Source organism: Pogoniulus pusillus, chromosome 3 (genome assembly GCF_015220805.1).
Source record: "Pogoniulus pusillus isolate bPogPus1 chromosome 3, bPogPus1.pri, whole genome shotgun sequence".
In the NCBI taxonomy this organism is placed as follows: domain Eukaryota; kingdom Metazoa; phylum Chordata; class Aves; order Piciformes; family Lybiidae; genus Pogoniulus; species Pogoniulus pusillus.
In genome coordinates this window covers 1,781,887-1,797,280 of record NC_087266.1, presented here as the reverse complement: position 1 = coordinate 1,797,280, position 15,394 = coordinate 1,781,887, and the positions used below count along the sequence as shown (strand labels likewise).

General features: G+C 45.6%; 1 protein-coding gene across 2 annotated transcripts in view; it reads left to right on the top strand.

Annotated features, from left to right (window-relative positions):
- Positions 1-29: 29 nt before the first annotated feature.
- The window catches only part of RSF1 (remodeling and spacing factor 1), a 75,776-nt gene continuing 60,411 nt past the window's right edge, over positions 30-15,394 (top strand). Inside the window, exon 1 of one of the 2 annotated variants that reach the window (XM_064168759.1) lies at positions 30-396. In XM_064168759.1, the coding sequence (XP_064024829.1) occupies positions 195-396 (202 nt within the window). In that variant the 5' untranslated portion in view covers positions 30-194. Of the gene's footprint in view, positions 397-1,522; positions 1,852-15,394 lie in introns of those variants that run through there. The other variant, XM_064168765.1, reaches the window with a different exon arrangement.

The following is a 15,394-nucleotide window of genomic DNA, read 5'->3' as shown; positions in this document are numbered from 1 at the left end:
CGCCGCCCCGCCTTGTTTTCATTGCCGGGCCGCACGGGGCGGGGGTGTGGCTGAGCGCCGCTCTAGCCGCCGCCTGCTGCTCCGCTGCTCTGCCCGTGCTGCATTGTGGGGCGGCGGCGGCTCGGCAGCGCCCCCTCCCTTCCCTCCCTGCCCCCCGCCCCCTCCTCAGCGCCTTCTCCGGCCTCAGCTCCAAGATGGCGGCGGCGGCGGCGGCTCCCCCGGCTGCATCTCCGCCTCCCGCTCCGCCGGCGGGCCCGTGCTGTCCGGGCTCCTGGCCTAACTTCGCCGTCGTCTGCTCCTTTCTCGAGCGTTACGGGGCCTTGCTGGACCTGCCCGAGCTGCCCTTCCCGGAGCTGGAGCGCGTCCTGCAGCCGCCCCAGGAGCCCGGAGACCAGGGTGAGCGGCCCCGATGCCTCCGCGCCTCCCCATACGCACCCTCCCTTCTTCCCCTGACGCCTGGCTGAGGGGGGCTGCGGTGCGGGGCGGCGGAGGGGGGGGGGGGACCGGGGCTATTCCCCCCCCGCCTCCTCCCGGCCCCGGGGGTGGAGCGCTTTGAGGGAGAGGAGGGGCCTGGGATTCCCGGAGCGGCTCTCCGGGGGAGGGGAGCCCTGTCCCCCCTCCGCACAGCCCTTCTCTTTTTAGGGGGCAGCAGCTGCCTGTGTGTGTGTGTCTGTGCGCGGCCTCCCGCCCCCCCAGCGGAGCACGGCGAGGAGGTGAGGGAGCCTCCCCCTCTCCCTGCCGCCTCCCGGTGCCGGCTCTGACCCCCCCACACCTTGCCCCCGCCTCTCCTTTCCCCTCGGTTTGTTCTCAAGCTCAGTGCTCCTGGAACAAGGAGCCGAAATAACTGTTTTTGTTCAGCCTGGCAGCAGGTCTCTTCTGTCCCCTCTCCCCAGCTGGGGGGTCGCTTTCCCCTCCCTTTCCCCCACAATGTCTCCGTTTTTACTTCTCCCCCGAAACAAGAAGGTGACACACGCACACCCCCGGCAGTGTTCTGAGCCTGTTTCACCGTCTCCTTTCCTCTGCGTGTGTGTGAGGTGAGGAAGGGGGGTGGCACACACGCCACGACAGGCACAGAGAAGCCCTAAAGCCCTCTTGTAGGCCATCTCGTCCCCACAAACACAGCCAGCCATTGTGTGCTATCTCCGTTCCTCTCTTCTCCTCCCCCTCTTCCCCTCTTGCAGTTGAGAGGAGGGGGAGATAAGCTTACTGCTTGCTCCTTCCCCCGCCCGCCACCTGAGGTGTTGGCAGTGGAGGGATGGGTTATGGACTCCACTGTTTTCTTTCAAGCTGCTCCTCCTCTCCTCTGCTCTCTCTCCAGTTGCGGATTGGGTTGCCAGACTCCAATTCCTGCTCCGTGCAGTGAATGTGGGAGGGCCCGGGCCGAGAGAGCAGCCCGGGGAGGGCTGCTCGGAGGCGGCGATAGGAATATAGAGCGGAAGGTGCTTGTTGCTCTCGGTCTCTTGTCTCTCTCACTGCTTTGCTTGTTGCCTCTGCACTCTTGCCACATAGGGAGACTGTGGAGCTGACGGCGCATGCTCGGCAAGGCCCCATAGAAACTTCCTGCTGCTGGAGAAGCACAGCTCAGGGCTGCTTTTGGTCTTAGCAGCCCCTGCTTTTTCCCCAGGAGGCACTCGCTCTCACCTCCTTCCCCACCAAACCTGCTTCGTCTAGGGTTGGTTTTGCTTTTACTGACTCGGTGTGTAGGTGTTTCCTTGTATAAAGGAAGCTGCTTTTTGCCACATGCAGGCGTCCTGTCAGTGAGTTCACTGCAGCAGCTGCTGGATTATAGTGAAATAAGGTTTATGTGCTGTCTCCTCCTGTTGCTTGGCATCTAATCAATGTGAAAGACAGGTGAGGTGTGCTTACTTGTAAACTATCTGGAAAATAGGTATTTATTTACAGTTCCCCAGCACTCCTCTGCTGTTTATGTCATATAAAGGACTAATTAGGGAGGTCATTGTTTGGTGCAAAACTTAATTCATTAAAAAGCACCAAACCACTTAAAAGTTTGAATTTTTAATGAAAATAGCCTTTTTAAAATGCTGCCTGTCAAGAAAACTAACATTATTGCAGTGTGACACAGTAGAAGTGGGTGTATAAAAGTAATTCTCTCGTGTGAGCTGCAGGATAAATTAAACTCAGAGACTGACATAGTGACCTGTAAATGCATTTGATTTAAAGAGGAAAAAATAATCTTGATGACTTTAATTGCATTGTAGGGAGTGGTTTATCAACAGGACAACAATTAATGCATGACCCTTTTCTTACAAGCTTTCAAATGCCTTGGAGTTTTGCATTATGGCTTAATTTGATACTTTCTGTTTGTTTTAACTTGCCTCTGTTTTGCCCTCTGTGTGTGGCAGGAGATAGATTATTTACCCTGATTTAGAACAGTGTTCTCCAGATGGAAGCAGTTTTAGCTTCTGCAAGTGTAATCTCTCTGTATCTCTGGTGTATTTAATACATTTGCATTTTTTTATCTCGAAGAAAGAAACTGAGGAGAGGTGAAGAAGAAACTTGGGTGATTTTTTGATGCTCTCTGTGATGATTTGTGTGTCAGGAGTTTTCTTTTCCTTTGATACAACCAACTCACGCGGCTTGGTTTGTGGTACCAGTAGCTGTTCCTTTGCATATTTTATGCTTTTGGATAAAGCAGTATCTAGATTTCATACTTTTTTTTTGCTTCATTTAGTCTCCAAAGTGGTGTTTGAAAGGATATGAGTTATAGAGTTGCTAAACATTGATTGAGAACTGAATTGGTCCTTTTTTCCCCTCCCGAACATCTGTTATTTACCAACTCTATGTAGCTTCCCTTGGATAGCAAAAAAGATTTTGCTTTCAGTGATTTACAGTTAGTTTCACTTTTGATAGCAGCATTGCTTGACAGTGGATATGCACTGACAGTAGCACATAACAAAATCTAAGCAAATAGCTACAAACCCTCAGTGTGTATTATTCTGAATTACTTAGAGTCTGCTCTGAGTTTGCCATTTCAACTGCCAAATAGCAGCTATTTGGAGCTGCCCTCTATGTTCATTTTACAATCAAAGAGGAGAATCAGTAGTTTGGGGGCTTTGTTGCTTACCTTGGAGACTGTTTTGATGCTCAGCAGTTTCAGAAGTGGGTTTGGTGTGAGCTTTTTTGTTATGGTGGGGTTTTTATTCCAATGTGGGCAATATTGTCTTACCCAAAGAGTTGCTCTTGGAAGATGTCACTAGAAGTTCATAGAATCATCCAGGTTGGAAGAGACCTCTAAGCTCATCCAGTCCAGCCTAGCACTCAGCCCTATCCAATCAACCAGACCATGGCACTAAGTTATTTATTTTAGGAGCCTCAAGGAGAACTAGGAGCTCCAGTTTGAATGTTGCTCAGCAGTTGTATAACAGTAATGTTTTCTTTCCTGTTAATAATTAGAACAAAGAGCCTGTTCATTGTTATGGAAACAAGGTAAAGCCTTTCCTTACAGGAAGGGATGCTGCAGGGATGCTAAGCACATGTTGACAGCTAGGGAAGCTATCGCGTATTTCTTGGAGGGATTTTAGATCTTTGTTAACGCTCAGAGAGCTCTTGAACTTTCCAGCGTTACCTCTGCTACCTCAGAATTCTAGGACAAATAGTAGTGACAACAGTGCTCAAGTAGTAGCTCTGTAGTAGCTTGACTAGTTTAGATACCAAATTAATCTGTACCAGTAGCAGGTTAAATGTTTTGACTTTGTGCACAGGTATGGTCTTGTCTTAAAATGCACAATCTAATTTAAAATGCTCTTTGGAGTTTGGTGGGTGATAAAAATCTTGCTTGATTAGGAAAAAAAGAATGTGTGGGGTTGATTTCACCAGTTGCTATTGAACTGGTAGCTGTGGAAATAACTTGTATCTTCTGAAGGCTGCCTCCTATAAAGTAACTTCACTTTTCCAGCCAGTGGTTCATTTTAAAGCTCTAACTATTCAAAGTAGTGAGACCTGTGGTTATCTGGTGAATTCTTTATTTGTGAAGAACCTTTATCTTCCTCTTGGGAATGGTTTTCCTTGCTTTATGTGACTTGGGATGCCATAATGTGACAGGCTTAAACTTCTTTAGAAGGAAGTTGAGCATCTCTCAAGATGGTGCCATTTTTAACTCCTAAAATGTGCTAGTTGATAGGGCCTCAACAAGTAAAGTCTTTCTTGTAGGATTTATTAAAAGCATCTCAATATATAATGCCAACTGGAACTTCTGAGTGCTTCATAGTGTCATTATCCCTACATTAGTGTGCTTTTGGATGCGAAACTAAAGTAACAGTACAGACCACCCTACTGTGGTTGGATGTCTCTTCTGCCACCTCTTGCTTCTGAATGCAAAATTGCAAACTGGAACAAATCATCCCAGGAAACCAATGCTTGTTCTCCTTCTCACAACCATAAGCTCTCTTTTCTTTTTCACTAAGAGTTTTACTTCCAACAGAAAAGCAGTTGCAAGTTTAAATAGTAAATATATGTGATAAAGGGGAACAAGAACTATGTATTTAGGGCTGTGTTTAAGAAACCATGCTGTCAAATCAACACCTCCCTAATAGCTTAAGAATTGGTATAATATTAATTAAGTACTTGACCTCTTGTGAATGAAAATATTAGTGACAGGAAAGCTTGCACAATGGAGATCTAATTTTGCATGTAGCTGTGTAAAAAAAAACCCTCTCTGGTTTGTCAGGTCCTCCACTGCGTGCATAGGGGAACCTCTCCTGATGGATCAGAAGAATGGCATCTTCTGAAGTGTGCTGGGTTGTCTTAGCTCATTAGTTTTTGGAAGCTTATAGAACTGTGGGGTTTGATGTGTCCTAGATTGAAATGGTACAAAGTGTTCTTTCAGCAAAAGCAGATTTGCATCAAAGTCTTGCTGGTAACGGTGGTGCTGAAGGTGGCACTGAAAACAGCAAGCGTGTTTTGGTGCGTAGACCTCCTATGCGAGGCACTCTTTGGTATCCTCTCCACAGCTCACACTTTTTCACCTTCTTTAACTCTTGATAATCACCCAAGCAGATGACCCAGCCTAAACGTTTGTCACTTAATTACATCATGAATGTAGTGCATTTGTTTGGAGTTTGATGATAAAAACAGAAGTGTTGACTCAGATGTAGGCAAAAAAGACATAAAGAGATGCCAGTGCATCCAATGGTAGGTCCATTGTCCTTCCCCTTTTCTGTCTTTAAAGTGAGAACTGAGGTTAGAGGCAGGTAGCTTGTGGAAGATCTGTACAGGCCATTTATAGTTTCTTTAATGATTATTTTTTTCCAGTAGAAAATAGCTGATACTACTGAAAAAACTCCACCTGAACTGTTAGAAAGGGGAAGGAAAAAAATATAGAGAGACTTTGGAGGTTCCATAGAATCATAGAATCAACCAAGTTGGAAGAGACCTCCAAGATGATCATCCAGTCCAACCTATCACCCAGCCCTATCCAATCAACCAGACCATGGCACTAAGTGCCTCATCCAGGCTTTTCTTGAAGACCCCCAGGGACAGTGCCTCCACCACCTCCCTGGGCAGCCCATTCCAATGCCAATCACTCTCTCTGTGAAGAACTTCTTCCTAATATCCAGCCTAGACCTACCCTGGCACAACTTCAGACTGTGTCCCCTTGTTCTATTGCTGGTTGCCTGGGAGAAGAGGCCACCCCCCACCTGGCTACAATGCCCTTTCAGGTAGTTGTAGACAGTAATAAGATCACCCCTGAGCCTCCTCTTCTGCAGGCTAAACAGGCCCAGCTCTCTCAACCTCTCCTCATAGGATTTGTGTTCCAGGCCCCTCACCAGCTTTGTTGCCCTTCTCTGGACATGTTCCAGCACCTCAACATCTTTCTTGAATTGAGGGGCCCAGAACTGGACACAGTACTCAAGGTGAGGCCTGACCAGTGCTGAGTACAGGGGCAGAATAACCTCCCTTGACCATGTTGCAAAGCAGCAAGTTTTTGCAGGCTGCTGTAGTTTAAATCTTTTAGGCACCTAACATCTCTTTCAAATGCATTTGAATGCTGGAGTAATTTGTTTCAGTGGGCTGTCAAGTTTTTTTGTTGTCATTCCAATACTTCTGGAAAGCTTTGCAGCATTAAGCTTAAGGGTTCTTACCAGTCTCTGAAGAAATGAACATTAACTTAAACTATTGTTGAATATCTCTGTGAGAGAAACCTACCTGAAGCTTTTTAGCTATTAGTTATTGCAAGCAAAAGCCAACCATATCTAATGTCAAGGAGCTTGACAGGCTTTCAAGCTCAAGATTAGGTCTTTTCCTGCCAAAGAAGGGTAGAGAAGCAGAGTATTGTGTTAATGTGATGGCAAGGGGGGTTGGAACTAGATGATCTTTAAGGTCCCTTCCAATCCAAACCATTTTGTGATTCTATGATTGATTTTTCTTGTATTTAAAGTTTGATATCATTAGAGAGTTTGAAGTGACTCTTAAGAAAAGTCATGATGTGTTTGCAGTAATGTGTAGTATCCACAGCAGTTTGATTAGTACTAAAATTAGGGCACAGAAATGATCTGAAAGTACTGTCAAACACTGTTCCACTTTAATAATTGGTACTGTACTTGAGATGTATTAACTGGTTTCAATACCAAAAGATTAATTCATGTGGTGTCTTATGTAAATGGACAAGTTCTGGCATCCAAGGTTGGTCGTGTCTGCAATGCTGGATGAGTGGAGTATTATTCACACACCGATTGCTGAATCTTCTGCATTAAAACCTATCAGGCATGTGGCTGTGTCGATGCTGCAGGCATGCTTCTGCCATAAAGCTGTATCAGCTACTCAGAGGTAGCACTTGTCATGTGCTCTGCAGCTCTCAGGGTTAGTATCTCTTCACACCCTTTCCTTTTATGAGTAAGAACCTTAGCTGCTGTTCTGAATCAGGTAGTTATGACCTGAATACAGGCTGAACTTACCTGTGTGCATGTGGAATGCAAATAGATCACTGCTGTCCTGCTGCATCTAGGGACCGAACCAAAACATTTATGTCAAAGCCATTAAGCCACCACCTGACAGTCAAATACAGTATTTTAATTAGCATCAAACTACTGGAGAAGAAAAATGTATCCAGTAAACTTCAGAACATGGTGTGTTATTTTTGTGCTTGTTTTATTTTTGAGTGTGGGGAAAGTTCTGTGCCTCCTAGTAGTTCTGTGCCTCCTAGTAGTTCTGTGCCTCCTAGTAGTTCTGTGCCTCCTAGTAGTTCTGTGCCTCCTAGTAGTTCTGTGCCTCCTAGTAGTTCTGTGCCTCCTAGTAGTTCTGTGCCTCCTAGTAGTTCTGTGCCTCCTAGTAGTTCTGTGCCTCCTAGTAGTTCTGTTCTGATTTGATGGAAGTGGATTACAGCCACTAACAGCTGAAATTCTCAGTGTGACTGGGTTAAATTCTGAGGAACTATCAAGGGTAATCATTCTTGTGCTGGACTCATGGCAAATAAGTTTCTAGTGCAGAGTAAACTCCTCTTGTCTACACTTCAGTCACTCTAGATTAATATGACTAAGATCAGCACGTCTTAGCACCGTGTGCTTTTCTGTTCCTCATTTAAGTGAATTAAGTTTGCATTGTACTTAATTGTCTTATAGTAGAACATGGATTTGTTTAACTAGTCCTTTTTTGTTAGGTTTTATCTGCATTGAGCTGCCATGGCAGCTCACCTGAGTGTGCTCTTGTGTTTAGGCTGGCAGTGCCAGTTTTGTCTGGGCTTCACATCATCTCATGATCCTCTGTAGAAGACAGGAAAATACTGCTTCTGGGCAGGTAAACAGCTCACTCTCTTTCCAGTAACTCACAGTCTGAAAGAGGTGACAGAATGTTGTGTGGAATGGAAGAAAGGAACTCAAAATGTGGCTTTCCAGACACAGATGAGCTGTGACAGGACATCCAAGGTCCCTTGCCAAAGTTCATCCCTCCTAGGGATTAGGTAGGTTCTGTTGGACCACGGCTTCCGCTGAGGAAGGGCTGTATGCTTTTGGGAGATAGCTTCAACTCAGTTTGGGTGGTACAGAACTAGAGGAAAAACTTCTGCTATTGCTTCCAGGTCATGTTTTTAAGGTTTCCTTCAGGACAAGTGTGTAAGATGTGGGACTGCTGCTGGAAATCCTTGTGGCCAGAGCAAGGTGACATTTGCTGACAGAAGTTCTGAGGGCTAGAATGTGGCATATTTGTATTGGAGAACTTCAGGAGCACGAGAGTGAGTTGTGTGGGATACCACTACCTGTAAACTGCAAGCTGCATTTTGTCCAGAAATCTGTCAGTGCTGTGTCTTGTTCTTGGCCCCAGCCAAATTCTGCAGAAGCTGGAAGACTTTCTCAGAGTAATCTCCCTGTGTCTGTGTTTGTAGCTCAGGGACTACTGAGTCTCCTACACTTGCCAGGAATATAACTTCTTTTTCATGTGTGTGATGACTTCTAGCTAATACTTGCTAGTGTAAGAGCAGGTATCAGGTATGTGTGTGCATCACAGAATCACAGAGTGGTGGCTGTTGGAAGGGGCCTCTGGAGGTTTTCTAGTCCAACTACCCTGCTCTCCTAGAGCGGGTTGGCCAGCGTCACATCCCAGTTTGGAATTACTCCAGAGAAAGAAGACTCCATAACCTTTCTGGGCAGGCTGCTCTACTGCACTGGCACCTTCACTGGAAAGAACCTTTTCCTCATGTTTGGGTGGAACTTCCTGTGTCTTAGCTTATGCCTGTTGTCCCTTGTGCTGTCACTGGATGCCACTGAAAAGAATCCAGCCCCATCCTCTTGAACCTCACCCTGTAAATGTTGAGAAGATCTCCTCTCAGGCTTCTGTTTTCCAGGCCAAACAGCCCCAGGTCTCTGCTTTCCTTTGTCAGAGAGATGCTTCAGTTCTGTCTTCATCTTTGCCTCTGTTGGATTCTCTCTAGTAGTTTCCTGTCTCTCTTGAACTGGGGAGCTCAGAACTGGACTCAGTACTCTAGGTGTGGTCTCATTAAGGCATAGTAGAGGAGGAAGAGAACCTCCTTCAACTTGCTGACCACACTATCCTTCATGCACTCCAGGAGATAATTGGTCATCTTGGCCACAAGAACATACTCTGCTGGCTCAACTGTTAGTGCCTGTTGCACACACTCCTAAAGCCCATCTGGATGATGACATTTAGATTAGCTTGCTTATGGCTTGTTCTCAACTGAGAACCTCATGGGAACTTCTGGAAAATTCTTGGTATTGTTGATATGATGATTAAAACAGTAACTGGTATTTCTGTGCTCTTCAGTAGCTGACAGACTGCATCCCTTGGACAGAAACCTTGTAGATTTGGGGGAGGAGGAGAACCTACTTTGTGACTCAGTGACGCTGACCTACTGGAGGCAGAAGAAGAGGACAGACAGACATTTTTTTCGTGGAGGATGAAGGAAAGGGCAGGAGGACTGACTTGGCAGAAGGGTGCAGATGGTGAATAAATATCCTGCTGCAGAATCTTGTGGCTATATGCTTACTGCTTCCTCAAAGCCAGCTCTCTCGGTATCCATTTTAACATCAGGATGCCTCTCTGTGTCATACAACACTTAGCAGTCCAGCTGCATTCCTCCAGGTTCACGATTTTCTCCCCAAATCAATGAATTCTGCTTTGCTTTGGTGGTTTTACAAAGCTTGACAAACATTTTAGCATTAACGAGTGTTTCTTGGTAGCCTCTAGCATTTGTCAGTCACAGATACGCAGTTTGCCATCAGCCCGGTAGAGTTATTTCTCTTCCCAAGAGCCAAACAAAGCCCTTAAAGCTGGAGCAGCAGAGAATTTCTCAGAACTACAGTAGAAATTGTGACCCTGTTGATGTCTGTAATGGTCTGGGGAAAACAAACAGTGTCTCAAAGTGAGGGCAAGCCAATTTCTAAAGATTCCTGTGTTTCAGCAGCTCTGCTTTAGCATTCGATTTCTCTTCATTGTGATCATTTAGATCTTGTAGTACCTTGGAGAAAAGTGCTGCTTGCCCTTGAACTCCCAGGTTTGATTGATATTTGGAGATTGTTGTACTTCACCAGTCCCAGCCTTGCAAATTCCCTGTTCTAAGAAAATGGTCTTTATCAGTGTGAAAGTGCAGCATTTTTTGGCTGTCTTGGGCTGTACCATTTTTCTATCCTAACGATCAGTTCTGGCTGATGAAGTCCTCAACCAGCAGCATGCTGAATGAAGTTGGTGGTTTAAGTTTGTGAGTGATCACTTGATTTCATACTCCACACAGTGTCCATCCAGTAGTGCCCTGGCTGCTTTCCAGCTTATCTACAGCTTTCTAGTAGCACAAGAGCCAGGGCACGTTCATTGCCTTTTAGTATTAATGACTACCAGGGTTATAATGGTTTCCTCCTGAGATCAAACTGTGATGGCTCACAAAAGCCATATTAATTAGTGCATGATAGAAGTGTGGAAATTTTAGTCTGATGCCAGAGCCTGTGGTGTGGTGTTCTTGTAGTTATCAACAATACATTGCAGAGAAACATCCAAGGTACAGCACTGCATGACTCTTGTAGAGCACATCTTGTGAGGAGTGACTGAGGTGTTTAGCCTGGTGAAAAGGAGGCTTAGGGGAGACATCACTGCTCTCTACAGCCACTTAAAAGGAGATTGCATGAGGTCACTCTCTTTTCCCAAGGAACAAGTGATAGCACAAGAGAAAGCAGCATCAAATGTGGCAGGGAGGGCTTAGGTTGGACATGAGGAAAATTTTCATCGTTGAAAGGATTGTCAGGCCCTGGAGCAGGCTTCCCAAGGAAGCAGTGGTCATCATTCATAGAGATATTCAAAAGCTGTGTAGATGTGGTGGGACATTTAGTGGTGGACTTGGCAGTACTGGTTTGACAATTGGACTTGATCTTGAAGGCCTATTCCAACCTAAATTGATTCCATGATTCCAACCACAGGTCTCATCCAACCAAAATGATTCTATGGCAGGATGCAACAACAATGAAAACTCAGCCCAAAGAAACCCAGTGTTTCTTGAGGGTGGTAGTTGAAAGGGAATTAGCTTAAACTAGGCTAAAGAGACCACATGAATGCCCAGTTTTGCAATAGATACTTCAGTAAGGGGCAAAAGTATCCCTTGAAATGCCTGTTTAAGCTTAAGACAAATTCTGCAGCAGCCAGTAGTAGCTTATCTTAGTAGGATATCAGGTAGTGGCAGGACTAGGGGGAATGGAGCAAAGGTGGAGGTGGAGAGAGTGAGGCTGGAGGTGAGGAGGAAGTTGTTGAGCAGGAGAGTGGTGAGAGGCTGGACTGGGTTGCCCAGGGAGGTGGTTGAGGCCCCATGGCTGGAGGTGTTTGAGGCCAGGCTGGCTGAGGCTGTGTGCAGCCTGCTCTAGGGTAGGGTGTCCCTGGGCATGGCAGGGGGGTTGGAACTGGCTGCTCCTTGTGCTCCCTTCCAGCCCTGACTGATTCTATGTTCTCCTCAATAACACATTAGCAATCAGTGTCAAGGTTAGGAAAAGTCAGCAGCATGTAAGAAAAATCAATTCTTGAACAGGGGAGCTTGAGGAAGACCTCATCTTCATAGAAAGGGTAACCAGAAGTTGCAAGTCAAGGAATAAAACTACTGAAGTGGGGCTCCTAGAGATCTCTGAATGTGTGTTTGCCTGACAAATGGAAGTAGGGTGGTGAAGGTAGGTTTAAGGGCTAAATGTCGAGTAGTTTGGTTTTTTTTGTGTAGTACAAATTGTTGAAAAGGTGGAGACCTAACCCTGATGTAGTCCCTGGTGTAACTTCTGGGCTAAGGTGTCATTATTAGGGCAATTTGTGATATCTTTGTTCTAGGAATGCTGCCTCTCTGGCAATAAAGATCAGAGTATGATAAAACGGAGGTGTTAGGAAACGATGCACTGGGACATGGCAAAGAAGTGAAAGCATGCTGGGCTGCCAGGCTTAGCTGCTCACTTGGCTTTCCAGAAGAGCTTAGAAATGCAACTAACAAAAAAACTGAAGTGCAGAAGTGGAAACCAGAGTTACTAGCACATACTAAAGAGTCTAACAATGATTCAGGGGATCAAAAGCAAGCAGCTTTTACATCTGGTTTTGACAAACTTTGTGAAATTGTAGTTTCAGAGTTCTGCTGTTTGCCTTAATTATTCTGCAAAGAAGGATATTATGCTGTTGGGAATGTGGATTGTTCTTCTGAAGTGTTGATAGATGGAGCATGCCTGGCATGTACTTGTGTAGAGGCTCCAAGTCATTCAAGGAAGCCACTGGTTGAAGTGGTTGATTTGTGTTCCGCAACAACCTCACCTGCTACGACCAAAGCAATAATTCTCATGCCCAGCCCTTTCTTTGACATTATTCTTTGTGGCAGGAGTAATCAGATGAACCATGGAGTATGCTGAGATACTGGAAGGTGTCCAGAGAAGGGCAGCAAAGCTGGTGAGAGGCCTGGAACACAAACGCTATGAGGAGAGGCTGAGGGAGCTGGGGGTGTGCAGCCTGCAGCAGAGGAGGCTCAGGGCAGAGCTCATTGCTGCCTGCAGCTGCCTGCAGGGAGGCTGTAGCCAGGTGGGGTTGGGCTCTGCTGCCAGGCAAGCAGCAACAGAACAAGGAGACAGAGTCTCAAGTGGTGCCAGGAGGAGTCTAGGATGAATGTTAGGAGGAAGTTCCTGGCAGAGAGAGTGGTTGGCATTGGAATGGGCTGCTCAGGGAGGTAGTGGAGTCACTGTTCCTGGAGGTGCTCAAGAAGAGACTGGATGAGGCACATGGTGCCATGGTCTGGTTGCTTGGCTAGGGCTGGGTGCTAGGTTGGGCTGGATGATCTTGGAGCTGTCTTCCAACCTGCTTGATTCTATGATGGTAATGATGATGATGTTTTTAGCCATTGCAGTCTAAAGCTCGACATACTAATGCAAACTGACGTTGCCAGTGGTCTGTATTCATGCTGCTGATGTTAAGATAGGACTAGTTGAGGAGCAGGTTTGTTCTCTCTTCATCCCTGGCAGAGGGGTTAAGGAACATCAGGGAATTCATCACTCAGCCACCCCAGCTCAGTCAACTGCTGAGCATGAGTCAGCATCCGAAGTGGTTATCGGTGAGAGGGAAAGCGTCACTGGAAATCTTCACAGGAAACAGGTTAGAAAGAGAGGTTTGTATTTTGGGTGACTGATGGTAAATAAAGTAGAATACAATTTTTTCCCACATGGCATGGAAAATTAATCTTTTTTTGCCAAGAAAACAGGGGAGGAGATTAGTTTTAAGAAAGATCAAGGTGAGACATGGGTAATCCAGGCTAAAAGGAAGCACTCTGTAGATAAAATACTCTTGTGAATGGGCTACAGAACTGCAAATGAAACTAGCAAGTGTGCATCAGAAGGGAAAACACTCATGGCAAATACACCCCAGAATCTCATAAATCAGCTGTTAGCTCAATGAAATATTGTAGGTAGCATTGTGAGATGTCTGAGAAAAGCACCCATATTAACCTGGAGCTGAGGTTGACAAAGTAACAAGGAATCACAGCTAAAGCTTGGGGGTGGGATGTGTGTTAATTGGGGTGTGTGTATCTACCAGTTGTTTTGTTGATTGTTTGCATGCATTCATCTTGCTTTTAACTGTGGAAGCTCCAGTGTGAAAGACAACAGATCTGTAGACTAAGGACAACTGTTTGAAATTCCAGCTTCATTTTTTTTGGTGAAAGGGATGCTGCTAACTTCAGAGGAGATTTTTAGAAGTATAAAAGAAGAATCCTAGAGATTTGCATTCGTTGATACCCTGAACACAGAAAAAAATGGTGTGTTGAATGAAATGTAGAAGTCATGCAGATTGAAATGCCTTTTGTGTGCCCCACAGCTAAAACTGATTGCTCTAAGTTACCACTGAGCTCAAAGATTGGGCACTAATGAGTTGTGACAAGATTTAAAAGGAGAACTAAGAATGTGAAGTTTCTTGCTTCCAAGTTAAGCCAGGCTCTAAATAGAAAGAGGATTTAAAAATGCCCCAGGGAGAGGTAGTTTTCACCTGTATGCTGAGGGATTTTGTTACCTGGGTAGTGAAACAGCAGATGGTGGTCACCATCAAACCAAGGGCTGGGTTACACTGCAGCCACACTGTGGCTCACCATTTTCTTTTCCAGATTTATGCACAAACACACTTTGTTCTGCTAAGATTTGTTCTTTGTACCTGTGCTGTGCTCTGCAGTCAGGGTAGGGCTTTCTGATGCCACAAGTTGCCTGTGTTTCACTGTTGTGTTTTTAGGAAGCCAGTGGAAGCTGATACAGGTGCTTGACCCCAGAGTCTTGGTTACCCCTGCAAAGCTGCAACAGCCCCAGAGTTATAACCATTTCTTGCAATTAAAAGAATTACATTAATGGGGTAGGTATTTTAATAGAACTAACAGGTCAGGACATGAGCTTGCTCTCACAGAAGTTTGTACTTGGAAGTTGGGTGTTTCAAGGAACACAAATCGTGTTCATGTCTGAATCCTCCTCTGAGTCCTCACTTTGTATGTTATTTAAATATCAGCTTGTGAGAGGGCATAAATGGTTTGCTTTTTCTTCAAGTCTAAATAAGTAGTTTAGACCTAAGCTCAAGAAAATAGTCAACAACTACTTGAAGGGAGTTTGTAGCCAGGTGGGGTTGGTGTCTTCTGCCAGGCAAGCAGCAACAGAAGAAGGGGACAGAGTCTAAAGCTGTGGCAGGGGAGGTCTAGGCTGGATGTGAGGAGAAAGCTCCTGGCAGAGAGAGTGATTGGCATTGGAATGGGCTGCCCAGGGAGGTGGTGGAGTGGCTGTGGCTGGAGGTGTTGCAGCCAAGCCTGGCTGGGGCATTAAGTGCCATGGTCTGGTTGGTTGGGTAGGGCTGGGTGCTAGGCTGGACTGGTTGAGTTTGGAGCTCTCTTCCAACCTGCTTGATTCTATGGTTTGTGATCAGGAATTCCTCTGTACAATGACTTTCATCCAGCTGAGTGACGGAAATCTTTGTTAGCTGTTTGAAATGTTGCTGTCTTCTTATTGTTCTGCCCAAGTCACTCAGATACTCTGTTTCTTCCTGCATATCTGGTCTCTGGGAAAAAAATACTTCACATTCTCACTTGCAGTGCTGATAGATCAACAAACTGGCATTACCTTAGGGTAGAGGAAACCTGCAGTTACTTATTTCCAGCTTCTGGGCAAGTGTGTTCTGCATTGCAGAGTGAGTGGTGTTGGCTTCACCTTCAAAGTTTGCTTAGGCTGATCCTTAGTGAAAACTTGTGCTCACATAACGCTGCTGTTTGTGACATTCCAAACACTTACTGAGTTTTGCTGCACAAGTTGCTCACTGCTAAATGTTTTGCAGAGTATAAAATACACATTTCTGGCATTGCTATGTTCTTGTACTTGTTTAAGATCTAGTAAATTAAAAATTACTCTTTTTCTTTTACTGGGAGACCTAAATTTGCAAGTCTGAGTTTTCAAGAAGAGATGTCTGTGAT